This window comes from Anser cygnoides, chromosome 18 (genome assembly GCF_040182565.1).
Source record: "Anser cygnoides isolate HZ-2024a breed goose chromosome 18, Taihu_goose_T2T_genome, whole genome shotgun sequence".
Classification (NCBI taxonomy): domain Eukaryota; kingdom Metazoa; phylum Chordata; class Aves; order Anseriformes; family Anatidae; genus Anser; species Anser cygnoides.
In genome coordinates, this window is record NC_089890.1 from 4369632 (window position 1) to 4397604 (window position 27973).

General features: G+C 53.9%; 1 protein-coding gene across 7 annotated transcripts in view; it reads right to left on the reverse strand.

Moving 5' to 3' along the window:
* The window catches only part of GTF2IRD1 (GTF2I repeat domain containing 1), a 58416-nt gene that overhangs the window by 16584 nt on the left and 13859 nt on the right, over positions 1 to 27973 (reverse strand). For 4 of the 7 annotated variants that reach the window (XM_066979634.1, XM_066979632.1, XM_013189309.3 and 1 more), the window contains exons 2-16: positions 23394 to 23522; positions 21386 to 21527; positions 18237 to 18383; positions 14439 to 14622; positions 12937 to 13247; positions 12365 to 12454; positions 11471 to 11554; positions 10537 to 10720; positions 9474 to 9499; positions 7030 to 7150; positions 4005 to 4042; positions 2737 to 2817; positions 1023 to 1112; positions 591 to 653; positions 18 to 83 (exon numbers count right to left, since the gene is read on the reverse strand). In XM_066979634.1, coding sequence (XP_066835735.1) covers positions 18 to 83; positions 591 to 653; positions 1023 to 1112; positions 2737 to 2817; positions 4005 to 4042; positions 7030 to 7150; positions 9474 to 9499; positions 10537 to 10720; positions 11471 to 11554; positions 12365 to 12454; positions 12937 to 13247; positions 14439 to 14622; positions 18237 to 18383; positions 21386 to 21527; positions 23394 to 23516 — 1750 coding nt within the window. In that variant the 5' untranslated portion in view covers positions 23517 to 23522. The remainder of the gene's footprint in view (positions 1 to 17; positions 84 to 590; positions 654 to 1022; positions 1113 to 2736; positions 2818 to 4004; positions 4043 to 7029; positions 7151 to 9473; positions 9500 to 10536; positions 10721 to 11470; positions 11555 to 12364; positions 12455 to 12936; positions 13248 to 14438; positions 14623 to 18236; positions 18384 to 21385; positions 21528 to 23393; positions 23523 to 27973) is intronic. The other 3 variants (XM_066979636.1, XM_066979633.1, XM_066979635.1) reach the window with 2 other exon arrangements.

Here is a 27973-nt window from a genome sequence, read left to right on the forward strand (position 1 = left end):
GTCGAAGACCAGCTCACCGTATCTCGTGTTGAACAAAATTTCCACTTGTTTCCTCAAATGACTTAAAACGTCCCCTATACCATCTGCAAAAAAAAAAAGGAGAGATGCTCTGAGAAATCCGCTGCCCCCAGTGCAAGCGACATGCAACGAAGGCGAGCAGCCCTCGTGAGCTCGTCCTGCCTCCAAAGCCAGAGCTGGTCCTGTGGCAGCCGCCTCCAAACTCAGCCCTGAGCGAGGAAGGGCAGGGATGCAGCACTAATCTCCCCGCTGCGCAGCAGCAAGGAGGGAAAAACAGGGAAAATGTAAGTCTGGGCAAAAGATGCTACCAATGCGAGAGGGGAGGATGGAGACCTCCTGCTCGTGCGTGGAGGTGGCGCTGGTGGGATCTGCTCCAGTCACCAGCACACATCAGCCGAGCATTGCATCCCCAAAATACAGGGGTGCCCTTCTGCATGGAGCTTTCTGGTGGCTGGATGCTTTGCAGATGATGTAGGCGGCCCACCAAACGCAACCCAAAATACATCCGGTTCCGTCTAAACTTCCCAAACTTTGCAATTATTGGAGATGCTCCGGGTTCATCAGAACCTCACCTGATGCCTCCATCTGCTTCTCCTCGTGTCGTGACTCCTCACCGGGCCCCTTCTCGGTCCCTGCTGAGGAAGAGGAGGGTGAGCAGTGGCCAGCACCAGCAAAGCCAGATGAGATATAAGCAGGAACCTTCCAGGTCCCCCATGGTCACCCAACGACCGCCACGCCTCTCGCTGAGCTCTGAGCCCCTGCCCAAGCACAGGCTCGGGCTGGCAGTGTCACACTGTCCCCCAAAACCTTGGTCATGCCATGGCAGCACCCAACAAGCATCCTCTGTCTACCAGAGCTCCCAGCCAGCCCAAGTGAGACCATGACTCTGGAAGAGGGTCCTGACTCCATCACCTTGGCTTGCATTTACTCATTTCTGATACATGCATGAATTCCCGTGCCCCTGGATGGGACATCCAGTCTCCTGGACGTGCCATTTCCATCACCTGCTACTGCGTCTAGGATGTAGCTCGACTCCTCCGAGGCCATGTGCGTGGTCACCGGGTCGTGCATCTCATCCGAAGTGGGTGATCGGTCTGTGGACAACACACCACGGGCAGCTTTTGTTTCAAGGAGAGGGGCACCAGCCCCAAAAAGAGGTTTCAGAGGGGGCTGGCCCATCAGCAGGGACTGCACTAAGGGCATCCCCAGTCCAGGTGGGAGCCCCACATGCCGCGGCCTGCAGCATCCCCAAAATGCACCCGACCTCTCAGACCAAGGGGAAAGAGCAGAAGTTTCTTCCTAACTTCTGCAGAAGGTGAAGAGCAAAAACCGTTCAGAATGATTTAATTGGCTTAACTCCACCTGGACACTCTGTTCTAGCTTAAAAAGTTAATGCTGCTTGACCGAACGACTCCACCTTGGGAAGACCATTCCACTAAAGCTGCCTTCCTCCCTGAAATGACACCTCCTGAAGTCTCCCTTACTTATATATGTGTATGCCCTCTTAATTTAAACCTGTATCCCCTAATGCTGGACTCTCCGATGCCCTCAAAGAGCTATCCAAATTTAGCTTTAAATAAACCTTTAGCTAGTTTAAATACTTCAATCAGGTCACTTCTTAATCTTCTCCTCACAGGATAAATAATCCAAATTTCATCAATTCCTCCTTGTACATGAGCACCTCTTTTCTATTAATCATCTTCATTGCCCTAAGCTGTACTCCCTCTGATTGAACTGTACCTTCAAATAAGGCAATAAAAAGTGGACTCCAGACTTCAAGTGTGATCTACCTGGCTCTGGAGAAGTGATAACACCACCTCCTCCCCCGCACTGCCAGCTCACCATGCATTTAACTTTCTTCTCTTCCACGAGCTGCCAAGTTGAAAATGAAAACGTTTGATCTACCGCTAGCCCTCGCTCTTTACTCCATCCCCTGTAGTAACCACACGTTAAATCCTTTCTGCGATAATCCTGGAGCGACTCCCAGAACATCACCCCCATAAGGGGACCGGTGCCTTTGGGTGCAATGGAGACTGCAGCAATTTGGGTGCAACGGGGATCGGCATCATTGCTGCCGCCAGCGTCGCTCGCACTTGGGCACGCTGGGAGTCGTGTTGCTGCGCTAATTCTGGTGAGATTATTAATTAATGCTTGTAAAGCACACTGAAAATGCAAAGTGCTACCTACCCACTCATTAAGCCCTAAGCGTTGTCCTACCATTCGGTGCGCTACCCAGGTCAGGTAGCTGCTCTAGAAATGGATGTTCCTGGGGAAACAAGGCTCCCAGCTGCACTCTAGCACCAGCTGCTCGGTCTCTGTCCCCAACTCTGTCCCCACCGACCTCTCCCAGGAAGAAACGTGGGGAAACACACCAGTGTCGCCATATCCAACACGTTTTCCGCACGTGCTTAAAATGCTTTGAAAAAAACTTGTTCTTACAATCTCTCCTTCAACAGGCTGGCTTTCTAAATTTCGTGCCTTGTCAAAAGATCCCACGCTCAATATCTGGGATCTTCCAAGCCCATACCCGAAGGAAAGCAGCAAACCCAGCTGATTCCTGATACGCCCTTTAAAACGACTTTCAGTGAAGAAATAAACGGTGCAAGCGTCCAGGCAGACAGCCTGCACGGGGAGATGCTCCACAAGTGGAACTTCTCCAAGCTAAACTCTGAGACAGCGCAATGCAGCACTCCCTGTGAAGAGGACCCCAGCGCCTACCTGGAACAGTGATCTGAATGATGTCCAGCTCGTCCGGCTCAATTTTGATCTGCCTGATCCCACCCAGCTCTCCTGAGGTACCTAAGGGGGAAAGACAACCAAAGAATCTCCAGCGTGGAATCATACAATCATTCAGGTTGGAAAAGAACTCTGAGATCACCCAGTCCAACCTTTAACCTCGTACCGACAAGTCCACCACTAAGCCATGCTGCTAAGTTGAACCTACACGTTCCTCGAAGACCTCAAGGGATGGTGGCTCAGCCACGTCCCTGGGCAGTCTGTTCCAATGCTGCACAACCCTTTTGGTATAAAAATTTCTCCTAATATCTGACCTGCGTCAGGCTCTGGAGGATGCTCAGAGGCTGTCCCACCGTGCTCAGCTGGGCTGGCACTTATCTCAAGACAAATTTTCCTTCATTTCGGGTGGGACTAATTCACCCAGAGTGGCTTTGCCTATCTGGTGGCATTTAAATGGGCCCAAGCCCCCGAGTGAATCAGGCAGCAGTGCGGCAACCTCATACCAGGGAAAAATCCTGGGGAATTCGTTTGAGCCTGGGGAAAACGTTTCCTTCTTGTCGGCAGTGGTCAGAGCACCGACACAGCTGATCGCTGCCGCTCAGCTGACGTCCAGTGACCCAGTCCTGGCAGCTTTCACGTGGAAAGGAACTTGGAGATGAAAGACTTCATTTAGCGTCATTTTTAAGCGTGTGCTTAAGTCTTGATATTTCAATTTATGTGCGTTTTGGATCTAATTGGAGGGTCACAGAGTAAGACCCTTTGTATCTGCATCTATCAGATGGAGACAAAATCCTGAAAGGAGTGCCCGGTGGGGAAACTGTATAACTGAGGCCACACTTCAAAGGTACTTCACAGCCAACTTCTCTAGTGGCTTTTCACTAGGAATTTATCTCAGCTGCCCATCCGAGTGGGCTATCAGACTGCACAGAAGCACAACGAGGTTAGCCTGTGTTCCCAGGCATTCACCCACAATTATTTTGTCCATGCAGTAGGAGGGGGATGGCTTTGTCCCCGAGCTTTGCATTTGTTTTGCTAGGTGGGTTTTACTGCCACCACCCCGCACGGCAGGCCAGCTGCGCCCGCGGTGCAAGGAGGACACGTGCAGCACACCCCTCGCGCTGGATGTGCAGTCAGCCCTGCCCAAGGGCTGGGGGTCACCCCCCCACCGGGCACCTCGCGTTTCCTGGGGTGGCACAAAATTCCACCCCAAAACATCGCCGTTTTGCAAGAGAAAATGAATTACTCCTCACCTGGTTCACAGCTTTCAGAAACACTGCACTTCTCCGACCTGGAAAGGAGAGGCAGACAAGAGGGGTAGTAACGAAGCAATCAGAGGGAAAGCTTAAACCCACGTGTGTGTTGGACCCATCCCAGCGGGAGGGGGTTTAACAGCAGTCCCAAACCTCACAGACCCCATCCCATTATGGCAGAGAGCAGTGCATTAAGCCTCATTACAATGTAGTTACTCATGGAGCAAAAGCAAACAGGGAAAGAGGAAAAAAGTCAATTGATTTGGTAAATATTTATTCTGCCCAAAGCCTTTCTCCCCTGGATACTGGGCACTATCCCAAACTTGTGTCTACAGTTAACTTCACATGCTTAGAAATTTATGCAAGGTGTTCGGCATCCAAATTAGATCACTTTGCATTCTCAGGACGGATTTTCTTCCTGTCTTTCTTAAATGAGAACAACCATGGCACTTTGGCAGTAAAACATATGAGGAATGGCAGTGGAGAATGCGGTCCTCCATAACGCTGGTTCTCTGAGGGAAGGGAAACCCTCCCGAGCGGGCTTCACATCCCTGTTGGCTCAGGGGGGATTTTCAAAAGCACTCCTCACTCGCCTAAATCCACTCAACGGCGTCAAAGTACGGGCACTGTGAAGGGATCCAGGAGAGCTCTTGAAACACTCTCCCCAGTCCTGCTGTAAGGACAGATCTTAAATGGGTAAAAAAGGATGTCTGGTCTAGCAAGTACAACAGGTATCAAACCGGAGCTTTGGGTAGGGGTTTAAACTTCTCCAGCTCAGGTCAAAGTCAAGCTTTCACCAGGGAAATTTAGGAGGATGTCTTTAGGAGGGGTGCGTTACCCTGGAGTGTCTGGCACTGCCCTGGACCTGGACTCTGACCTTCGTGGACCACAGGTATGGAAATGCTGTGCTCCTATCAGGGAACTGAGCTTTCCTCATTTGCAGGAAGAACAAAGCAGGATTTGAGTATCTTTCAAGCACACGCATTTTCTCCTGCAGGTCTGTGTGATCAGTGCATTGGGAGATTTAATTTCTGCCTGCGGGAGAGCAAAGCCCTTTTAGCACCACCACCACCCCAGGAATTCACGATTCCCGTTGGACCTAAAAGTTAACCATGGAGCATGGAAAACTGGGGAACGTGGCCTGATTCAATGTGCATGCACCCAGCGTAAACCAGGAACAATGCACATATAGACACAGCCAGGACAGGTCTGATAGATTCGAAAGGGACCCCAGGATGATCCTCAGGTTGTGCCCGAATTTTAGCAGCGGAACGAGGTCAGCCCAGCCCAGCATGCTCCATGTCCCAGCAACACCACGGGAAGTGCCATCCAAACCTGGCTGAGCACAAATTGCCCCTACAAAACCTATTTTTCTTCCACAAAGTCTTTTGAAGCGGTTTTACTGCACCATGCAACCCCTGCCTGGTCCCAGCTGGAGCATGGCAGCTGAGATAGGGCTGGTGCAGCACCAGGGATGCTCCCACAGAGATGCAGCAGCTGGTTTTCTACCTACTGCTTTGCAGAAACCAGCTCAGCACCCCTCGTCCCGTCTCTCTGCCTGCTTGTTTTCAATCACACCAATTTATCAGCGCGGTGAAATCTTCTGTGGCAAAAATTAAAAGTGTCCTAATTGCAAATGTTAACAAATGAAGAGAAAAATGAGAAGCCTTGAGCCAGACTTCAGCCCTGCAGTGTGCTTGGGGACCGGCGATATTTGCAGCATCACTTTTCCCTGACACCCCTGTGACACTCTGCTGCTCTCCAAGTCTAAACGCTTCCAGCCACGTTCAGCACGGTGTGGAGAGCAAACAAGAGCTAGCTAAAAAATGGCTTCGTGGCCAAGCCCTCGTGCAGGATTCTGGAGACCTGAGTTTAATTCCCCCTCTGCCACAGGTGCCCCAAACCACCAGTGGAGTGCTTGGATTCAGGCCAGCCTGGTTTCCCCTGCTGTAATGCAGGTATCTCAGGGCACGGCTCTCCCCTGGAGACCCTTCATGGCTTCTGGGGGGAGAAACGGGCACTTGGGTGTGATTCCTCCAACCAGCTTTCAATTCCTGCCTCGGGAGGAGATGAATCACCGTGCACGAGCTCTGTGCTGACGCCGGCGGGGCCTCATGACTCAGCCAGCCCCTCTCCTGCACAGCACCCGCGAGCTGCCCCCTGAGCACGGGGCAGCCTCTGGGGATGCTCTCCTCTGGGGCTAGCACCGATCATTTCAACCCTTGTAAAATACCGGCCGGTATATCAACCACACCTGGGCCAAGCGAGCCAACCCAGCCAGCACTCTTCGCCCGTGCCTACAGCTGGCTCTGCCTCTCTACAACCATCCACAGTGAACCTGCTCACCCGTGGAGCCACCTCCTTTGGCAAAACTGAAATGTGGTCCAGCAGCCCCGGCCGAAATGGCTGACGTGCAGCGAGACCTCGTGCAGGGCTCGTGGGGAGCTCCTGCACCTCCCTCCTAACCCCCCGCAGCTGGTGGTGCCCGCACGGATGTGCAGAAAGGCACCCCAGGGAACTTGGTTTGGAGCTAAATGTTGGGGCTAGCGTTGTTGCTCCTGGTCAGGTGAAGCAAAATTGAAGGAACCTGGGGCTACACAGAGAATAACATCTGCCCGATCCCCCAGCACGGCCTGGGGAGCAGAGCCACACGCTCCATGGGTGCTGTGGGCGCGTTACGGACCCGTCAGCCTCGTGGCACAGCCGGTTGCCAGTCGTGCCAGAGGCAGAGACTTACAAAAACCCTACTGACCTGCTGAACTCTGCAACCCCACCTTTATTAAGCATTGGTTAATCCGCTATTAGTCTCCTAGTGAGCTTTATAAACAAATAACACTTAATTAGCAGGATGGTTTGTTTTGTTGCTGGCTGAGGGTGGATCCTTAGGCCATGCTTTAACACTTGAGATCGCTCCTGCAGATAATGCCAGCCTGCCTGGGCATGGCACCGATTTCACCACTTTTCTACAAAAACAGTGACTCCAAACTTTGCCATTTTGGCACAGGCACACCGAAATGCCACTTACCTGCTGCCGGCCTGCGACGTCCCCGCCAGGTCCAGCACGGCCCCGCGGTGTGGCTCGGGGGAGATCTCCCCGGGGGGGCTGGAGGGCTCCAGCTTGGTTGGGTCTTTGGTAAATTTACTTCCTGGTGCCGGGTGCGCAGGGCGGGTTTGGAATTGGAAACAAAACCAGAATTAGCAACCAGAATTAGCAACCTGAGAGGTAAACTCGCAGCAGCACAGCTCCTCCACCTCCACGTGCTCCCTCTCTAGTCCCAGAGCTAAAATTGGGGTGAGGGACAGGTTTTCAAGAGCTGTCTGTTTGCAAAGAGAAAGGCGCAGCTTTAAATTGGGTTTACATGTCAAAATAATAGCACAGCTCTTGATTAAACCCCTGCAAAACTCAGTGTGTGCTGGGGAACCTTGCTGAGCACCACCCGAAGGGGCTGCCTGCTGGGACTGGGAAGCAGCTCGGGAGCAAGGATGTGCTGCAGGGGGGGCACAAGGATCGGGTCACCCTGCAAAACCTCCCCTTTCCCTTCCGTGTCCCTCAGCAGCCTGAAAGGAGCTGAAACAAAGCCTCAGCAATGACCTTGGAGATGAAACAAGCGATCTGATGACAGGGTAGGAAATGAAAATCAGGCAGGGAAGGTGAAGGAAGAACTGAAGGATTAGTGCTGGGGGAAGGAGGGAATGAAATTATGCCGCCAGGCTGCAGAAATCTTGTAGGTGTCCTGTTAAATAGCTGCAAAAGGCTCTTGGCTGGTCTCAAAGCACCATCACGACATCCCCTCCCTTCCAAAACACATCCTGTCCCTGGGAAAATGAAGCCTTTTTCCTTTAGGCTCCAGCCTGCATGGAAGGGCAGGGCTCTGGCAATAGGACCAGCAGCAATATAGAGCCGTAAAGACACTATTTATCTACCGACAGTCCAAAAGGCTCCTTTTAATTTGTGCTTTCTATGGACCAAATCTTGTTCTTGCAGCAACGAAGCCTGCCTTAAGCTACTACCCAGGGGAGCAGCAAAAATAGGTTTCCTAGCAGTGGTGGGTATTTTAATTAAAGGGTGAGTAAAACTGTATGGGGAAGCTTTGGGATGCTTTATAGTCGGCAAGTTAAAATACAGCTCTGCGCTGAAAAAGTGTCTTTGCAAAAATGGCACCTCCTGACTCAGCAGATGCTTTTTTTTGCACAGTCAGAAGTGCTGACACGAATCGCAGAAAGACAGGTTTAATGTGTTTTGCTTCTGGTAGCCCTGCAGGGAGCAGGCAGGGAAGAGGGGGGCTGCCACCCGCCCCAGCCGTGCTGGATCTGCTTCTCGGTCTCCTCATTTCCACTTGCACCTCCCTGCCAAGTGACCCCGAGCTCCCAGCACGGAGCTTTCCACCAGCAGCTCTCGAGCGTGGGCAGGGAGGAGCTGCTCCATCACCCCCGCGTGAGGCTGTGCGCGATGCCTCCCCCGAGACATCAGGCAAACTGATGGATTTGCAAGGAAAATCCAAGCGTCCAAGAAGCAATTCGGAGCTCCATCCCTTCGGGGTGGGCGATAGTTTAAAAATCATTTTCTCGAGCACAGAAAATCATGAATGGGACTGGAGATAGAGAAACCACCCGTGGAGGTGGGACCTCCTCCAGGCTCTGCTGGGATTTCCCTCTGTGAGCACCTCCGGGGTGCTGTCGCGGTGCCACAGGGGTTAATCCATCCCGTGGAGATGTCAGGCGGTGTCTGGGACGCCGCCAGCACCCGGAAAGAAAGGAAAACCCCAAACACGTCTTTACTTGCGAGCCCAGCCCGGGACACCTGGGAGCAGGGCTGGGCAATTCACCCGGAGCGCTCGGTGCCGTTCCCGCAGCAGCTTCCCAACTTCCCAGGCTGGGACGTGAAGCCAGCTCCCCTCTGCCCCAAGAGGGAGCTGGGACCCCCCCAACACCTGCCCTGATGTAATGAGAGGCACTTAACGTGGCTTCTCCATCTCCAGTGAGCAGGATTAAGCGTGGGGAAAAGAAAGCAGAAGAATCCCCCTGGGGTTTTGCCACTGATCAGATTGATTTTTGCCATCTTTCTTCTAAAACCAGTCAGCGACTGGATGATGCTAGCACCTTCCAGACAAAAGAAAGAGGATAATTTACCAATGAAGAACCCAGCAGCGATTTGTCTCCCTCACAAAAGCACAGAAACACGTCATGTGCTGCCTGCAGATGAAGCTCAGGCGGGTGCAGGGAGCAACCCAGCCTCGTGCCCCGCGTATTCCCCACTGCAAACCACTCTCTGGGGGTGCACGGTGCTCTGGTCCTGGGCAAAGGCAATCGCATCGCCCCCGGGCATGGCACGCAGCCTGGGCTTCTCCCCACTGCGCACAACGGCGTGTCCTGCGCTATTGCTGTTTACAGATGATGTTATTTCAACTCTGCTCCTCTGGACAGTCTTTCAATTTGCAGGCAATAAATCAAAAGGCACAGAGAACATACCTGTGAAAATTCTCTCATCGAACATCCTAGAAGGGAAAGGGAAAAAAAAAAAAAGGATTAGAAATAGGTGCTTCTAATGACTGGGTTTTAGGTTTTATTTATGAACAGCATTAAAGCAAGTCAAAATAGTCAATTTATTTATTCCCTAAAAAAAGCCTTTCAGATTGTGGTGCAACCAAGCAATCTCACACTGCATGCTTTTTAACTAAAGCACCTTTAAATCTGCGTATAAGTCATTCTCTTCATTTAATTAACTTATTAAATGAGGCTGCTACAGGCTGGCTTTACCAGAAGATGATGGGACCAAAGCAGAAGCTTCCAATCCTCCCGCTCCAGCAGAAAAGCAGTGACCAGGGCTCGGCACCCTGCCTGTATGTGACACATCCTCATGGTTGTGTACATGGCATGTCCACAAAGGAGCACCTCAAAATATCGAGGTGGAGGAGAATCACTCTGTGTGGAGTAAATATGGATGTTCCTCCTCACAGACACCACTCCTCCCACCTGCAAATGTCACTTGAGGGTTGTGCTGTGATGGGAGGGCCCCGCTGCCACCCGAAACGCCCAGTGAGGCACCAGCAATGTCCGAATGGGGTTACAACAGGGCGACAGGGTGACGGTGCTGCGCACAGCCCTGTGGCACGCTCACAGAAAGGGAGAGAGACGGAAATTGGAGGAGGCAGCGGGGGAGGGAAACCTCCCTACTTACCTCTGTACAATAACTGTTTAACTCTTTTCCATAAAGAAGATTAAAATGAGTTTTGGGTGTAAAAGCAAACCCTCGGGGCACAGAGGGAACAGAGCTTAAATTCCCGGTTCCCTCGAGGCACGTGCAGTCCCCTGTCAGGGGGATGGCTGTGTCCCCACGGAGCACTCCCAGGGCACCCAACCAGCCAAATGTGCTGTGAGCGAGCCAAAATGTGATCCAAATGTGCTGTAATTACCCCGTTAACGCTGAGCACATTGGTGCCGAGCTAACGCCAGGGGACTGCACTGAGAGCAGCCCGCTCCTGACAGGCGGCAGCTCCCATGGAGGGAGGACACCTCCCGCCTCGCCACCCACCTCTTGATGACAAAGTGGATGTTGTGCCTCTCCTCCAGTATCCGCTTGAGTTTGGGGACGCCGTAGGTGCAAGGTCTTTTGAAGGGGATTTTGTCAGGGATGCCGATGATTTCCACCGCCTCCGGGTCGCACGCGATCTTCCGATATGGGACGGGGACCATGTGGTCTAACCCCAAGGCTTCAGCTGAAAGGTGAACGCATGGCTTTCACTTCAGTGCATGCTTTTTCTTTTGCGAATGATAAAATGAAGGTGAAAAGGCTTGAACTCCAGCTGGTGTGAAAAGCAGAGCGTGTGCCTCCTGTTCTCTTATCTCTTGCTTGGCCCGCGGCAGGTCTCTGAGCCGTACAGCTCGCGAGTCACACAGCTCATATATAGGTTATCAATCATACAGCTCACATAAAACCCCAGCTATATGGCCTGATGAGGATGTCACAGGCAACAAGCCCCAGCCTGTCAGCCCATTTGCGAGCCATTTCCCAAGCCCAAACCTCCAGGGACCTAACCTGAAAGTGCTGCCCGTGGCAAGGGCGGCACCAAAGATGCTCATAAGCTCTGCGAGTGGACAAAAAGCAGCTGGAATAGCAACGATCTGCCTTTTTTTTTCCTGCCACGTTAATTTAAAACGGCTGCATGCGACCACTCCCCCTCACCCGCAGTGCCGGCGGGCGCTGACCTGGCCGTGCCACGCTCCAGGCCAGGCTGTTTTACGTCCAAGTTATAAATTCCTCGACGGAGGGACTCCAAATGGAAATATTGACATAACCTTCAACAGACACCCAGACTGGGAGCTGCTGGGCTAAACGTGTTAAGAAGAGAAGGGAGCTCTAGCATATGGCTCCTGCTGCTGTGTTAGGGAACAAAAATGATTGCTATATAATGATATGCAAACCACAAGAGCTGCAGATGCATAATGGGATATTAACTCCTACTCACCATATCTGCTGTTAAACAGAATTTGCACGCACTCCCTAAGGGTGTTGATATCTTCAGTTTCTTTTATAAAACTGTCCCACTTATCTATCAAAACAAAATATAAGAAATAAGGAACTTCCATATGGTTCATACACAGCAGATGCACTTTTCTCGCGCGAAGTGTTGAGAACCAGGAACAAGACTTTGTTGCTTTAAAAATAATTATTTCCCCCTTCCTGAGCGGATTCTGCCAGGCTGGCAGATAAGGTCTGGGCTTCCCCATCCCCAGCCTGAAGCAAGCTCCTCTGCAGCTGTGCGCGTGCAAAACAGATTCCTGAGAAATGACCCCATAAAACATCTCAACCCTGAAATGAAAGACCCTCCGGGATAGAGCTAGCTCTACCTGAAACAAACATTTGAAAGGCACAGCGATTTCACAAAGGAGCTTTTTCATACCTTCTCTTTCCCAACTTTCCCACCCTTCCACCCTTTTTTTTTTTTTTTTTTTTTTTTTAAGCACAGACTCAAGGGTTTCGGCATAAACACGTCAGCATTTCTAGGCTGCACGTGCTTGGGGTGGGGTTGAGGTGGGGAAGTGGCAGAGTCTCCTCCTCGCACTGATCCTGCCTTGGGCACTGCAGCAGGGTCAGGCCTGGGTGAGCGGGTTCCAGTTGTTTTGAAACCACGCAAAGCTTTCGGCGCCTATTTGCCCTTGGCAGCTTGGGCAAACAGCCTCATCCGAGCCATGCCCTGGCTCCCCAGGCACAGTGCGGGGCTAGGACTTCCCTGCCGTCTGTGTGGTGGCATTGCAGGGTCCCCGCAGACCACGGGGACAGATGGAGACTATTTATGGCCGGGTGGGGGAACCTTTCCCAAAGAGGTGCCCAATGGCTGCTTCTGAGGTGGGACACAGACCTGTCTTGTCGTGGACAATGGAGAAGAGGATGCGCTTGGAAGAGTGCACATTCTGGATGAGAGGGCCCCCAGAGACGGCCGATTTCTGTCCTGGACATGAGAGAAGGTGAGAAAGGGCTGATAAGAGCCTGAATGATGCTTTGGGCACCTCAACAAGCTCCTACGTGTCCCCGCCAGTGACAGCGACCCAGGGCTGGGCAGCTGTGCCATGTCCCTCACCCCACCAGCTCTCCTTCATCCGCCCTCCCCTTCACGACCCCATGGGGTCCTGGACACACCATGTCCCCCACAGACCCAGAGAGGGCACCCAGGGAAGGGCTGGGACGGTGCCACGGGGGCTTCCTCATCTCTGCAAGGGCTGCGTGAGCACCAGGGCCAATTTTGTTACCAATTTGTGCTGTCACAGCCTGGGGTCCAACCTCCAGTCACACCCTGCCGGCCCCACACACCCCACACGTTTCAGCAGGCCACTCTACAGCCCAACCCAGCCCCCCAGAAAAACATCTTTCCCCTTTCAGCTCTGTGGGGCTTCGCACCAGGCCCTCGTCTGCGAGCAAACTCGAGGCTATTACCACAGCAGTCGCTGTACTCCTGTGAGGAAGGCACCTTCAGCTCTCCTGAGGGCCTGGGCAGCAGCGCCTCGCTGGCCGCGGTCGCCCCGTGCAGACCGGAGGACACCTCTTGCTTTAGGTCCATGGCAATCTGCGTAGGCAGCGAGACACCGTATAAGAAATTGGTCACAGCTACGGCAGAGGGAGCGTCCTGGCCGGAGGGTTTGGCCATGTGGCCGTTGGCACCAGCGTCCCGGCTGCCCTTGGGCGCGAGGGAGGTACAAGTCAAGTCTACGCTAGGGTTCAGCTCTCTGCTGGGCTCATCCGCCGGCCTGAAGGGAAGAAAAGGAGAAGAAGAGGAAAAAACAGGTTCCTTCGGGTCCATGGCACTGTTGGTGACCTGGGCGCTGAGCACCGCGGCCTACGTGTGCCGGGAGCTGCCATCCTCCTGCCACCAACACCCTGCGCCTGGGAAGGGGCAAACTGCTTAAAGCAAGGGTGGGGGAAAGATGGGGTGTTCAGAGCTCAAAACTGTGGGGACAGAGGCTTCGGAAGTTGCCCACATCATCTGCCATTGTTCAGGGCAGACAAGAGTAGGATAAATTAGCTGGACGAGCAGAGATGTGGAAGGGGACAGGAGAGCCTTCAGATGGGCCATGCCCAGGAGGGGACACCCTGAGGGGTACACTGAGGGCTGCCTGGCTCCTTTTCACTCATTATTTCAAAAATTATGGCAGCCACCTAGCCTTCTACAGCTTCTTTAGGCACCTGCATCATGTTCTTCTTCTTTAAGTAGAGCAGATCAGTCTTATGGTAGTTCAAAATGTTTATAGCTCCGGCAAAGGTGTCTAGCTCCGTGGCCTGGTGCGTTTGAGGAGTAAAACAATTTGTGGGACTGTCACCAAGGAGTAAAACAATTTGTGGGACTGTCACCAATCGACTGTATTGCCCTTCTCAGCACCAAGGACTCATGGCACGCTCACCTGGGACCTCAGGCAGCTCAAGGATGCGTTTCGTAGCAAGGAAACGCACATGCCTCACATGAGACAGGCAGCCACAGTTACACAAACAGCTCAAATTCTGCGTGTCCTACTTTTAGCTATCTCAGCCTGATTTTCCAGAAGTGCTGAGCCTTCAAAGGAGGTATTTGCAAGTGCTCAGCATTTCTCTGAATTGATCCAAGGTGCTTCAACTCAGGCGAGCTCAGAGGAAACACACCCAAAACCGACAGGCCTCTTGTGACAATACAGTCACAACAGCCAGGGACTTCGCCCCGCTGATGTCCCCAGCCTCCCTCGTCATCTGGCGTAAAAACACTTAGGAAGGAGCCTGCGACATTTACGTTGGAAACCTCTTTGGAGACGAGGAAGCACCTAGCGTATCGCAGCTGAAATTCTGGCGGGGCCCTCCTACAGCGAGGGCACGGCTCCGCTCAGCAGCAGCCCCACCCCACACCAGCGTTACACGGGCCAACACGCCAAGGATTCGCCCCCCTCCAGCCCTGCCGGGATCCCTGAAATTACCTTTTTAGCCTGAAGCGGATGCTGTGGCTGTGCTCTAAAATGGCCATCAGGGACTTCACGTCGTACTCCATGGGTTTCTTAAAGCTGATCCCCTCGGGCAAGCCGGCCACCGCCAGCAGTCCCGGCTCTTTCAGGAACCGCTCATAGGGCAAGGGAACCACGCTGCTCTTCCCCACCGCTTCACCTGGGGAAGGGGCAGAGTTACACAGGGCAGGGACCCCCAACCCTCCGGACTGCAGCCAGGTAGGGTTCAAGGAGCAAACACGAGAGCAAAACCGCGACCACGGGCACTGCTGTGAGATCCCGGTGGAGACGCCATTAGGCTAGGTAGGTGAAGGAAGCCGTCTCTTAACTCTGTGCTTAGCATTTAAGGACCTTCAGCACTTTCAAAGCATTAATTAATAAAAATCTCACAAAAGCCAATAAGCAGATGTCTCCTCTCTGGGGCTGCACAGTGAAATCCCTCGCTGGGGTCACCTGGCCCACCCATGGCGTCCCAATGGACCTGTGCCAGCAAGGGATCTGGTCGCCGGCAAGAGGAGAGGTAGCCAAGTGCTGACAAAGGAGGATGACGGGCTCGTGCAGGTTTCTATCTCATGTTTACTGAGCTATTCTGCAATTTTCAGTCTTTTTTCTTATTTTACCTCTTGGAAAAAAAAATAGAAAGCACTTTGAGCCCTGCTGCTGTCAGGCAGCCTCATGGCACATGGAAATCTAAGAAGAAACCCCCCAGCAGTTTCCCTTCATTCCTCAACTGGAAGGCAGAGTGAACATCATTCAACTGCCCCATTCCCTTCATCAGCCCCCAAATCCCACAGATGCATGGGGCTGGCTTGGTGACACAACCGGTAGCTCTGATGGCTAAACCTCCCCGAAAGGCTGGGAGCAAATGGCATCAAACCCTTCCCGAGCAGTGAATGCTGACCAGAGAGCATCGCTGCTCTGCGGAGATTTTCTAAAATTACAACAGAGGCCGTGTCCCCACAGCTGGGATGCTTGAGGCAGCCTGCATCCCAGACAAGACAGAAAACCAGGCCCCGCTGAAGTGTTTCAGGGGGAAATCGCCAAGCCCCTTGAGCTGCTCTCTCCTGAGCAATTACTCCGGAAACCAACCCAACTAGCTGCAACCAATAAACCTGGTGCTCATAGCACGAAGCAGAAGGAACAGTCGTGCATGAATGTGACCTGTCTGGCAAACCAGCATCCAGATGCACAACATCTGGCTGCGTGGCAAGGTTTCGCTCCTCCATCTCCAGTCCCATGGGGTCTCCATCCAGGCCACAGCACCGAGCAGAGGAGCAGAGGAGATTGGGGGACATTTAAAGAGTGTTGGGATTTTATACTGGTGATTTTCTTTAAAATCTTTTCTTTTTTCTCTCTTTGAAAAATAAATAAAAAAATAAAAATAAACACAAAAGATCTTACAGAAAGCCTGGAAATCTTGTGGCACTGTCAGCAAGTCCTTATTAAAAGTGATTTCTTCAACATGTTCTTTGAAGCAAAGCATGATAACTAATGATGTGTGACTTGCACAAGCCATCAAGGTTCCTTATAGCCGAGATGGATAATGTTTTAATTAAGCCAATAACAGAAGTTTCGAACCAAACCTTTGAACCACAACACTGCAAGAACACTTTCTGCAGGCTCGGAAGGCACCGGCAGCTTCCCTGCCTCGATGCGCCGGCGTTAGCGACTTTCCACCTCCCACCATCGCCTCTCTTTGCGACGTGGGGAAACGCTCCCCATGCCCAAGCGGCTCCTTATCAACTCAGAGCTCGACAACTCCCCGAACACATTTTTATGGGGAATGTGTTACTGTCAAAGTGACCTTCACCAAGCCTCGCGCTGCCACGCAGAGGCTCATGGTTTAGCTAAAGAGAGACAATAATCATCATTAATGCCTGTTTAATAGAAGCCGGCGGTAATCAGTCATCCTGTTGGTGTGGAGATTACCCAGCTCTGGAGGGAATATGCGATCTTTTTGACTGAGCATTTTCTAAGATTTTTGTTTCCAATCCCTGTTGATGTGAGGCAACTGAAAGGATAAAAAAAAAAAAAAAAAGAGTAAGACAGATAACTGCTAATTTCTAACAGTCCTGTCGGTATTAGGAACAGAATCACCCTGGGACACCTACTGTCTTCTGCGCTATTTCTCCCTGGTCAACCAGCAGAGGCTTTTCTCTACACAAGCACAGCCCCATCACAGCCCCAGTGCAAAACCTGATGCAGGGTGTGCCGGGAGCGATGGCCCCATTGCTCGCCTTGCTGGCAAGCTGCGTTTCTCCCCCAGATCAACAGATGTTACCCAAGCCACAGCTCCTTCTGCTGAGCGAGCAGCTGCCGAGGGCGAGCATCTGCCCGGCAGATTTCCCTAGACGGAGACTCAAGGTAGGTGTGGGGATGGAAACAGCTCCTGTGGCTGAATTAGCAGCAAAGCCAGAATTACATCTTAGTGCGGTAACGCCGGGGCCGAACCCCTCTGCTCAGGGATGTGTCCAACTTGTCAGGGCTCCGCGTTAAACCCACGCACACGTTCACCACGCCTCAACCCTGCACACTGCATCTCCAGCCTCACCCTAACACACTGGCCATCTAGTCTGTCCCTCACCGTGCCAATGCACCCTGGTCAAACTTCTCATATAACTAGGTATTTACATTATATGAGAATTATTGCCACATCCCCCGGAGGCTTTAAAGGCTGGCTTTCTTGCAGCAGCAGGAAAAGGAAGCCTGCAGCTCAGTGTGGGGCTCTGTCCACGCTGCAACGCCAGCCCCGGCTCATTCTCTTGGCTTTTCTGCATTTCCCTTTCCTCATGACTTGGGCTGAGCCTTTCAAAGGCAGCGAGAGGACCTGATCACCCCCTTTAATGGGAATACCTCATCCAAGTCCTTCCTTTAAGTGGTTTTAGAAAACCTCAGCTTCTGATCCCGACTGTCCTGGCCGGGGGAAGCGATGCTGCCTCCCCTCCCTCTGCAAAGCCCGCAGTGCACACTGGCGGGGCGAGCTTCAAATAAACAGCAGCAAACTCTGCGTGCAGGTAGGAGCAGGCGCTGAAACGTGGAGCTGTACGACAACAAGGAGCCCAATCCTCACTGCTAACACCCAAAACGCTGCGAGCAAACCCCATGGATCCCCAAGCGGGGACGTCCTGAGCGCGGAGCGCGCACTGCCGCAGCTCCAGCATCCACAGCTTGGGCCCAGAGGGAGCTCTGCAACCCACTGGGCTACGTAGCAGCAGCCATATGGTCATCTACATTTTAATTGCAGAAGCTTTATTGCTGGGGATGATGCATGCGCTGGAATGGCACCAGCTCGTCTCACGGAGCTGAGGCTGTGGGGCCGCCTGCGAGAAAAGTCATCTTTTTCCTTTTAAGCAGGCCTGCCATGGAAAGGGGAGAGCGAGGCGCTGCGGAGCCCCGACACGCGCTGGTGAGGAGATGCTGTAAGGCAGCGTTCGGGATGAAGGTGCACGTGAGAACCCCATTTAGCCCTCGGCAGAGCCTTCAGCTGGCCTGATGGAGGGTCCCCCCCCAAGAGGAGGGATTTTTTTTGTGGCACACGGTGTTACACGTTTGGGGCCCAGCCCCTTTCACTGCCAGCCTGCAAAGGGACGAGGCAGTGGCTGGACCTGCTCTCAGCACAGCGCAGACCCTGCACATCAGCAGGTGCCACCGTGCTGGGGGCCACCGGTCCCAAAGCCGCGGGCAGGAGCACATTCGCTGAGGCGGGCTGGAGCTGGCAGCGCAGCGAGCCCCGGGGCCATCCAAATCCCCAAATGGAATCGTGAAGGTTCTTACTATAAAGCACATCAAACACTTCCTCTACCATCTTCCTGAGGAGGTACACGTCTGATCCCTGGTCCGGGGAGACCCTGAGCACGCTTCGCCCGCACTCCTTTGCCTTCTTCTGCGCCTCTGCGTCCTGCTCCCTCCGCTGCTGGACTCCTGCGGGCGGAGAGAAGAAAAGGGGAGATGCTGCGGCGGGAAAAGGTTCAAGGGGCAACACCACCAGCAGCCTCAAAGCACCTGGCAGCGACCGCATGAAACGACGAAACCAATTGGCTGAGCACCGCCCGCTTCAGCACACACCCCTGCCCACCCAACGCACGAAGTCCCGGAGTCCCGGAGCCCCACAGGCACTGGACCCCCTGCCAGACCCCGGTGTCAGCAAAATCCTTTAAGCAGCAGGGGTGCCCACGACAGCCCCAGACATGCAGGGAAAGGTGCAGGCATGGGCAGCGGTGCCATCGTGTGCCCCAGCACCCCCATTTTACACACCCAGCCGCGCCGACGCTGTTGTGATTAATTGGCCAGTGTGTTTCTTTTCTCTGGTTTCAATCTGCTTAGCCTTCAATCTCTCTGAAAAAAGAAAATCCGCCTTTCTCAGAGGCTTTTTTACCCTTCAGCATCACGTACCTCAGTAATACTAGCTATTTCCTGCTAATTTCCCCCATTAAACCTCAAATAAAGCATATCTTCGGCAACGACTTCCTTGCGTCTCTAAATGCACAGAAAATTAAACACTGCAAGTGCATTATTGCCATTCTAGCTAAACCGATTCACCAGGGATTTTCAGTGGCAAAGGACTAATTCCTTCATCATCCTCGACAGGCTCTCGCCAGCGATTAGCCCTGGCTGCCGCGTGGGTGCTCAAGGAGAAGCTCGCCCACCCCTCCTGGCACACGGGGACACAGAAATAGGACGGCCACGTCTGCCTGGACATCGGCACCGAGGGCAGGTGACTGCCCTGTGCCCAGCTCTGGGAGCTGGCTCGTGTCCTGCTTCTCCTGATACCCGGCACAAATGACTTAGAATAAATAATAATAATTAAAACAAATCACTGTAAGCATTACTCCGCCACTGTTGGGTGGCTTTAGGGAGTGTCCCCGTGTCACCCCCACGCTGTCCCTCCTCGTCCCTGCTCTCACACTGCACCTTGCTTCCCTGCTGCAAAGTGTCTCGACCGCCCATCATTGACTTGAGTGGAGACCTCCACCTGCTGCCCTGACCCTTTTTAAATTCCCCCCCCATTTATTTATTTATTTATTTATTATTTTTAAGGAGCCAGAGGGATGGGGCACGGAGACGCTGCTGGGGAGGAGACCCTGGGTAACTTACAAACATGGCGAAATCCACCCAAATTCACACCTTCCAAGACTCTCCCTCCTGTCGAGGCGCAAACACCCCTCCATTAGCATCAATCTTTATAATTGTCAAGTCCCCCTGCGCGTCAGGAAAGGCTGAGCCAGAGTCCCAGATAAACGAGAGCGTTCGAGAGAGGTCTGTGTGCCCGGAGGAGCACAGCTCGGCAGATAAGAGGCTTCTTACATCTCCCGGTGATGTCTGGTTTAGATTATTTCAGATCCTTTCCAAGGGGGCAGCTAGACTATAAATCAGAGGCATTTCCAGGGATGCTTTACGATGCATGCCAGTTGTAAGAGCTTTATGTAGTGGAGCTGAGCCTCGGCCATTTATAATTCAAGACAGAGTTATCGCATTTCACCCTGTCTCGAGTATCAGCCGCTTTGTCAGAACCCCACCATCAGGATTTCATGGTTTGTACCAGATGTTACAATTCCATTTTCACAAAGGTGTAAATTAAACAGAAGGCGAGGGGAACTCCGACCCGATGCTGAGCGCCCGGGTACCTTTAGGCTCGCCCCAGGACAGTCGGAGGTCACCGAGCAGAACATTTGTGGCTGTTTCCAAAAGTGAGATTTGCAGACAGTCATCAGCTAACGCGAGCTGTGGGGTGACACAGTTTGTCTTTAACTTAAAGGTTTTGCTCCCTTGCACTGCCCACTAAGTTCCTCTCCTGCCTTCTGCCTGCGGTGGGGAGCCAGAACCCCCAGAAACTTCCCTGAAATGCCTCTGTTCAAAAAAAAAATTGCACACAGAATGAAATGCATCAAGATGGAGAATAACTGCAGGCGGCTTTGCTGGCTCCAAACAGAGGGGGAGAAATGTCAGCCTCCCGTCCGCAGCAGGACGGAGGAGCAGGGCCGGGAGAACCAAGGCGCTCGGGGAAGCTGTCCTGCAAATCCGACCGCTCCGGGCGAGCAGTGCCGCTTCGCCCGGCACATGTGCAACGGATCATCCAAGCAGACAGTGACCCTGGCAGCTTTACAGCACTCATGTTTTCACTAGGATGAACCGTTCTTGAGCAATTTCTCTAACGGATTAAGCACGAATATGGTTTCCATCAACACCAGGCCATGTGTGCACGCAGACGCAGGCTGTTCGCCCCCACCGACGTCCCACCGCGCGTGGTGGCCGCGCTTGCTGCGGGCACCAGGCACCAGGGATAGGCTCTGGGCCACCTCTCCCCAGCTTGGGGTTCACCAGCGCCACCAAAACGACCTCCCTTCCCACCAGTGGGGGTAAGCTCCAGCTGGCCTGATAGGGATGATGCCAAACCTCAGGTCCTCCCGCCTTCCCCTAGCCTCTCGGTTTGTTTTTGTAGGGCCTACATATAGGACAGCATGTGCACGTCTGGGCGAAGTGGGTGGTGGCACCTGGGACACTCAAGGTGTCCTTCCATTTCTGATGGCCCCCCAAAAGTAAACATCCCCACAAACAGCACTCTCAGTCCCCCAAATCTGTTCCCGTCTTTCCAAAAGCAGAAGAAAGCCCTTGGCTCCAGGCTGTTCCCTGGAAGAACCGATTTCTACTAATTCCCCAAGACGGCCGTGCCCCAGACCTCACCGACCAAAGGATGCGTTGGAAAGGAGTCAGAGCATGAGGTGCCATCCCTGAAAAAGGCTCCCATTCCTCCATTCCCCGAGCCTCAGCCTCTTTGTGCAATTTTGGGGTCCTGAGCTAACGGAGCACCAAGCTCCTGCAACCGGTGCGTCCTCGAACACACAATTAAGGAACCCGAGCGCATCGCCCGCACACACAGCTCAGCGCGCCCCGCCACGCTCCCCCTTCCCACCCGGGATACTCACGGCAGAACTTCTGGAAGTCGGCCTGCAGCTCCTTCCTGGCGCTGAGGAAGACTCTGCCCTTCTCGGTGCCCACCACGAAGGCGCTCTCATCGTGCACGGCGATGCAGGCCACCTCGGCGTTCAGCTTGGAGAGCGCGGAGCACTGCGGAGACGTGGCCGGGTCAGAGCCGGAGCGGTGCCTCGCGTCAGCTACTCGCATCCATCATCAATGATATTCTTGTTTTGGTCCAAATATGATGGTTTTTATGGCACCCGCTACGCTATAAACACTTTGGCAACTTTACGACTCCATAAAGGTACGTAGCTTAGACATGCAAAAAGCAGCTGGTTTGGTTTGAAAGCATTTCGCTTCTACTTTTCCTCCCCTAAAAGTAACCACTTCATAGTATTTCTTTAGAAGAAAACATCCCTGGTAAAAAAGCAAACCCAACAACTTGTATTTTTCCACCAACCCTAACGTAATAAGGAGCACGGGAATCTTATTTCGGCTACAGAACACTAATATGGTCAAAGTCTGGATTAGCTGAGTGATTCTTCTTGTACAGTTATGCAAAACATTAAAGAGATGGAAAAGAACTTCCTCCATTAATCCATTTTATGTAACGTGTGTTTCCTGCTGTACATAACACACGTGTATATGCATTTTTATTTTTATTTTTCATTATGATTGTTATGCAGCGCCCGCAGCCTGAGTCCCTTCCCCAAAGCCACAGCACCAACGCCATGAGGACGCCAGCCACGGCTCGGAATTTAACTGGGGATTTTCCCACTTCCATCCTTAAGCGGTGACAAGAAGCGAGTGCAGGTGACCCAAAGCATGACCCAGTGAGCTGGAGGATGCTGCGAGTCGAGGGCAGGCGGGGATGGAGCCGGAAAGCAGCTACCCATGGACCAAACTCCACCACAGCCACCACCTTCTCCCAGTCCCCCCAAGTTTTTACAGCGATTTTGACTCACTTGGGCTTAAAGCAGACTCTATCTGCCATTTTACCTCCTGCTCAGCTTCTTCAGGAAGGGAGTATTTAATCACATCACCAAAATATACGGGTTTTAGAAGCCTCCCTTCAAGAACCCAACGTAACTTGAAGTATTTTGCTCAGAAAAGCTCAACGTGCAAAAAGGAACTATGCAACCTACAGCGGGAGGTGAGGCTCGGAGGCTGTGGAACGTGCGTTCATCAGGCACCCGACTACGACACCACGATTTGCTGTACAGGATGGCACGCACGGGTGTCATCAAAGCCACGTGGGGCGCGTCAGCTCCGGGGAACCTGCTCTTTAACGTGGTGATGGTGGTCAAAAAGAAGGAAATTGCTGTCGGGGGGAAAAATGCCTACCTGCACAGAGCTGCAGATGCACTCGAGGTGAATACCTTGACTGCTGGGCTTTAAAGGGGAGGGCTACTTAGCACACTGCTTTTTATTAGGTATTTGTTGCCACACATGCACTTTCCCTTCCTGATCACACTCGCAGTTAAAAATAAGATTAGCTCTGGTCCACGAGAATTAATCCCAACAGTTATCTTGTTTATGTAAGCACGCCTGACTTATGCAAGGCTTCCACCGGGAATTCTACGTCAAAAGATATGAAAGTTATTTTCTTTGTTCTCCCAGATAAAAGCCATTGTTCTCCTGTTGTGTAAAAGCTCACGGTAACATCGGTAAAACAGCAAGAAAGAAAAAACAACAATCCAGCCCCTACATTCAGCTGACACCGACATAAATATTAATGGGGAAACAGGGCGCAGCTGGGATGAGCTGGGGCTGATCCCCGTCCGCAGGGCTGTCGGGACGGGGCACGTGCTGCATTTTGCAGCTCCGCGGGCTTTACCACGGCGGAGGGGAACGTGACGGGCTCGGTGATGGAGGTTTTTCCCTCCTCCTCTTCTTCTGAAAGCCCCGGGGCTGTCAGCCCTGCTCGGGCTGCAGCGGTGCCTTCAGTAGGTGGAAATGGCAAACGTGGGAGGGAGGGGATGGGGACGCCACGCGCCGGTGCCCACGGCCTCTTACCATGGAGTCTAAGGCAGACACTAAACTGGTGATGATTTCATCTTTCTGGGGGAAAACCATGTTCCACTGCTCAGGCCTGGAGCTGCTGAGGGTCACGTCTAGAGGCTTCCCTGCCAGTGCCATATTCACCTGAAAACAGGAAAAAAAAAAAAGGCATTGTGTTACTGACAGGAGTGCTGATGGTGCGTGCCCCTCACAGCAAAAAAAATGATGAAAGTCGCAAAAAAAAAAAAAAAAAAAAAAAATGGGTTTTGAGCAAGCACTCAGCTTGCTGTCAGTGCTGCTGCTCCTCCTGGGTCCCTCCTGCCCCACGGACACGCACAGGGATGTGGCACCACCACGATGCCAGGGGAAACTGAGGCACGGCACAGGGCTGGGGCAGCCCACGCCCCCGGCCCCATCTCCCCGGTGGAGCCACCCCGCACGCGGGTGGGTAGAGGCAAGAGGAGAAGCAGAAAATCAAAGGCATGCGGAAGACACCCACGTGCGAATCAGCTCATCCCTGCCAGGAGCAGGAAAAGCAGATAACCGTGCACGCTGCCAAGCCGTAACCGAACCCCGGCGCCAGCGCCACGCGCCCCGGCAGCACCGGGACCGGCTGGTCCAGCGGGGCCACCTCCAGCCCTGGGACACGTCCCGGGGCAGATGTCACCACCACGAGGGACACCCTGACCAAAGGGGGTTGTGGCTGTGCCAAATGGGAGGATGCCGAGCGGGTAGGGAGCAGGTGACACACACGTCCCCATGAGGACACCGTGCCAGCCACCCCACGCTCCCCATAGCCAGGGGCTCTCCCTACGCCGAGGGGGCAGTCTGGCACCCAAAGGTGTCCTCAGGATGCACCAAAGCCACGGGGTGCTCTGCCTTCACCTCGGTCATCACCAACAAGCTCGGTTTGGGGAGAAAGCAAAAGCCTCGTTAGTTTTTTTTCTTTTTTCCTTTTTTTTTTTTTTGGTCTCAAAGGGGTTTAAGGCAATGGGGTGTCACCCAAACAGCCGCTCAGGAAAGGGTTTGGGTTCCTGGGGGTCGAAGCCAGTGGGAGCAGGGACCCTGCAGCCAAAAAGGAGCTGAGCCCCAGGAGCTCCATCCCTCGCTGTACAACGGGGAAAAAAGAGGGAAAACTGACCTGGCTCGAGCCACGCCACAGCACCCAGCCACTCGGGATGAGGTGACAGAGACAAGCACAGGGAACATCCCACCCCACAGTACCAACGCCTGGTGTCCCTACACAGCTCTGAGCTGGACCCAGCCCCACGTGCAGTGACAGCGCCAGGTCTCCACGCACGGGTCCACCCACGGGACACGGCCCAGGGCGATGCCGACGCTGCAGGGGAAACTGAGGCAGGGGCTCGCCCCGCACCAAGCTCTCTGCTCCCACACCAGGTACAGCATCGCGCCCGCAGCACCCAAAAATGAGGGGAAGGGGAGAGCAGAGCGCTACACGGCACTGCCCAGCTTGAAAGCTGCAAATAAAGGATGGCAAAAGGAGAGGAGAACGCCGGCGAGCCATTCAAACCAGACCGTGAATCATGTGCTTGAAGCTGCGAGCAGATAAAAGGGGCCGGGGAATTTCTAATGAGGCGAGATTAGAAGGAGCCGGGCAGGGCGAGCCGAGGAATATGAATGAAGCTGCCTGCGCGTAACTCGATTTGCTGCGCAGACAAAAACCGCAGCCGCCCGGCAGCACCGCGCGCGGTGCCGCTGCCTCCTGGGCCGAGATTAAACCGTGCTTAAAACCAGGGCTGAAAGTCAAAGGGAGAACCGAATCGGTTCCCCGCCCTGCTCTGATTCACGCCTGCATCCGACCTGCAGGAATTAGCTGCAGGCAAATCTGTGCCAGATAAACCGGGGGGAGAAAAGTGGGGTTTGGCCCCCTTGTCTCCATGGGGGCATCTCTGCCGGTGCCCGGGAGGGACGAGCGCACTCAGCAGGGCACCAAACAGGCTAACGAGGGCAGGGACAACTCCTCATTAGGGAAATGCTAACGACCAAACTGCAGAAATTGCGTCCCAGACCCGCCCTGGGTCGGCTGCTCGAGCAGGGACAGCGGCAGGGGACAGCGGGGCCGCGCGGGCGCTTTTGGCCGGCGGAGCGATGAGTGCCAGTGCTTCCGCTGCACCACGCCAACACTGACCCAGAAAAATCCTCTTAAAAGCAGCTGACATTTCCTAACAGCGCTGCCTGCCCGAGCGGAGCTGACAGCGGAGTTTTGTCCCTGGGGACGATGCTGGGGAGGGGACCCAAAAGGCTCGCCGAAAACACGGCGGGGGGCCGAAAAGCGCGCCGTCCTGCAGGCTGGGGGACGAAGGGCCGTGCCACCTGCAGGCTTCAGGCAGCCCTCGAGCGGCTCGGTGCCACTAAGCCACCGTGAGCTGGGACATTCGTGCGGGCAGGGATGCCACCGATGTCCCAGCCAGGACACCGGGCTCGGACCGCGCATCGCCTGGAGGCGCCGCCGGGAAGGGAAGCGGCCCGGGGACGCAGCACCGCTCGCTGCTTGACCCTCCTGGGAGCGCCGGTGGACAACAGCCTTATTTTGATCACATCGCCTGAGCAACGAGCGCCCTAATTATTATTAAATACTGCTGCTATTAGAGATAGGTCGTTGCAGCTGGTGGTGCAGAGGAGGAGGCTGGTGGCGGCCCCGCGTCGAGCACGAGCTGCAGCACCCTCGTCCCTCTGCCTTCCCCCAAGGGGAAGCACAAACGTGGCCCAACTGATGCGTCTGGGTCTTCATCTCGGGGGGGAGGAATATTCCTGTAAATCTTTTAATCATTTACGGTCACGAACAGCAGCGACAGCGGATTTAGAAGGGGAGAAGGGGAATAAACGGGAGGGAAAAAAAAAGACTTCATGGCAAGCGAGAGGCTTATTCAAATCAAATTAAGATGTACAGCTTGAAGTTGTTTGTCTAATCAGAGGGAAACTAAGCTTTAGGGAAACTGGGGTAAACCATTCTTACACCAGTTAGGGCTGGCTGCGGGTGGGACGGGGGCACGGCGAAATCCCCAAGCGAGGGGTCCGGGCGCCGAGGGCGCGAGGACGAGTCCCAGCTGCCACCAGGAGCTGTTCCTGCAGGTGCTGCTGCGTCCCCACCACCAGCCAGCCCCATCCCGCCCCCTCTGCCTGCTCCTGGGGACAGGGACAGACCTGGTCCCCAAAATCCCCAAGCCAGGGCATCGCCTCCCCGCCCGCCTCGCAGCATCCCTCCCGAAAATAAACATCCGCCTGCCCGGCGCGCTGCGTCACCATTTCCAAAGCGCCCCGAGCAAACAAAACAGCAAAATAAGGCAAACAAAGCAGGAGCAGCCCCCCCCGAAAGGAAATTTCCAAGCACAAAACGGCGTTGTTGTAACTTTCAAATTATAAACAGGTTCAGTTAGGACCAAGCAAAGGGAACGGATGCACGGCGGCATCAAAAGCCAAGTCCCGCAGGCAGAAGGAAGAAAAAAAGGCAATAACCTCTTTTTTGGGCATTATCCCCGGCTCAGCCCCGTGCCGAGCAGGGGACCTGTGGTGCTGCGGGACGGGAACAGCCGCGTGCCCAGGACCGAGGACTTTCTGCATCGCCTTCTCGTCCTGTTCCCTACCAATACCAGCTTTAAACAAATCGAGTGATTTATTTATTTTTTTCCTGCAGGTCTATAAAAATGTAGCCCTGGCCATTTTTACTGCATGAAGCATATATATATATATATATATCGAAACACACTGAATGTAAATATTCAAAGAAATATATCAGGGTGGGTCTTGAGATGGGCTCATGGGGCGTTCACCCCTCCGGGGGAGAGGAGGGACGGCCTGGGGCAGGCGTTGGAGCACTGCTGGGGGAAATTCGCCTGCACGTAACCAAAAGGACTTCTGAAAATGGTGCTGGGGCTCCTGAGTCACTCGGGAGGTTTCACCCGAAACGCTGGTGGCCGGGGGGACGTGGCGCCCATGAGCCACGTCCGTGTGTGTAACGATGAGCTGGCAGGGATCTGGGGTGTAATTGCCTTCTGCTCCGGGCAGGCGCATTTAAGGGGATTTTTAGAAATTACACCAGCCCTGGAGGACATTTAAGTAATTAGCCCCAGCTATCATTAAACGTGTTTTAAAATTCATCACGAGCTGTCCCGATAGGAGCTGCAGGGACAATTAATGGCACTGCCTGGGCACAGCCCCCCGGGGACAGCACCCGCCCTCCCGGCGCAGGGACCGTCCCTGCAGCCCCGGCTCCGACGCGCCCCCGACGTCCCCACGGGCTTGGGACAGGAGTCGCAGCCAGGGCAGCACCTGGCTGCGGGGGGGGGGGGGGGATGCCGACCGACAGCACTGATCTACCCCGACACATTTTGGGGACTTTGGGGTCTTTTGGCGGTGATGAGAACCTTGGCTTGGCTTGCGCTGCCTTGAATTGCAACGAGGGGTTTTGCCGAGTGCTGGAACAAGCAGCAGCAGCAGCAGCAGCGCCGGCCGATGCACCCAGAGCTGTCCCGGGCGTGGGAGCACCGCGGCACGGCCCTGCTCTTTGTCACCACGATGGGGATGTCTGCTCGGCACGGGCAGCTTGCTCGCACGCCGGCAAGCGACCGCTTCGC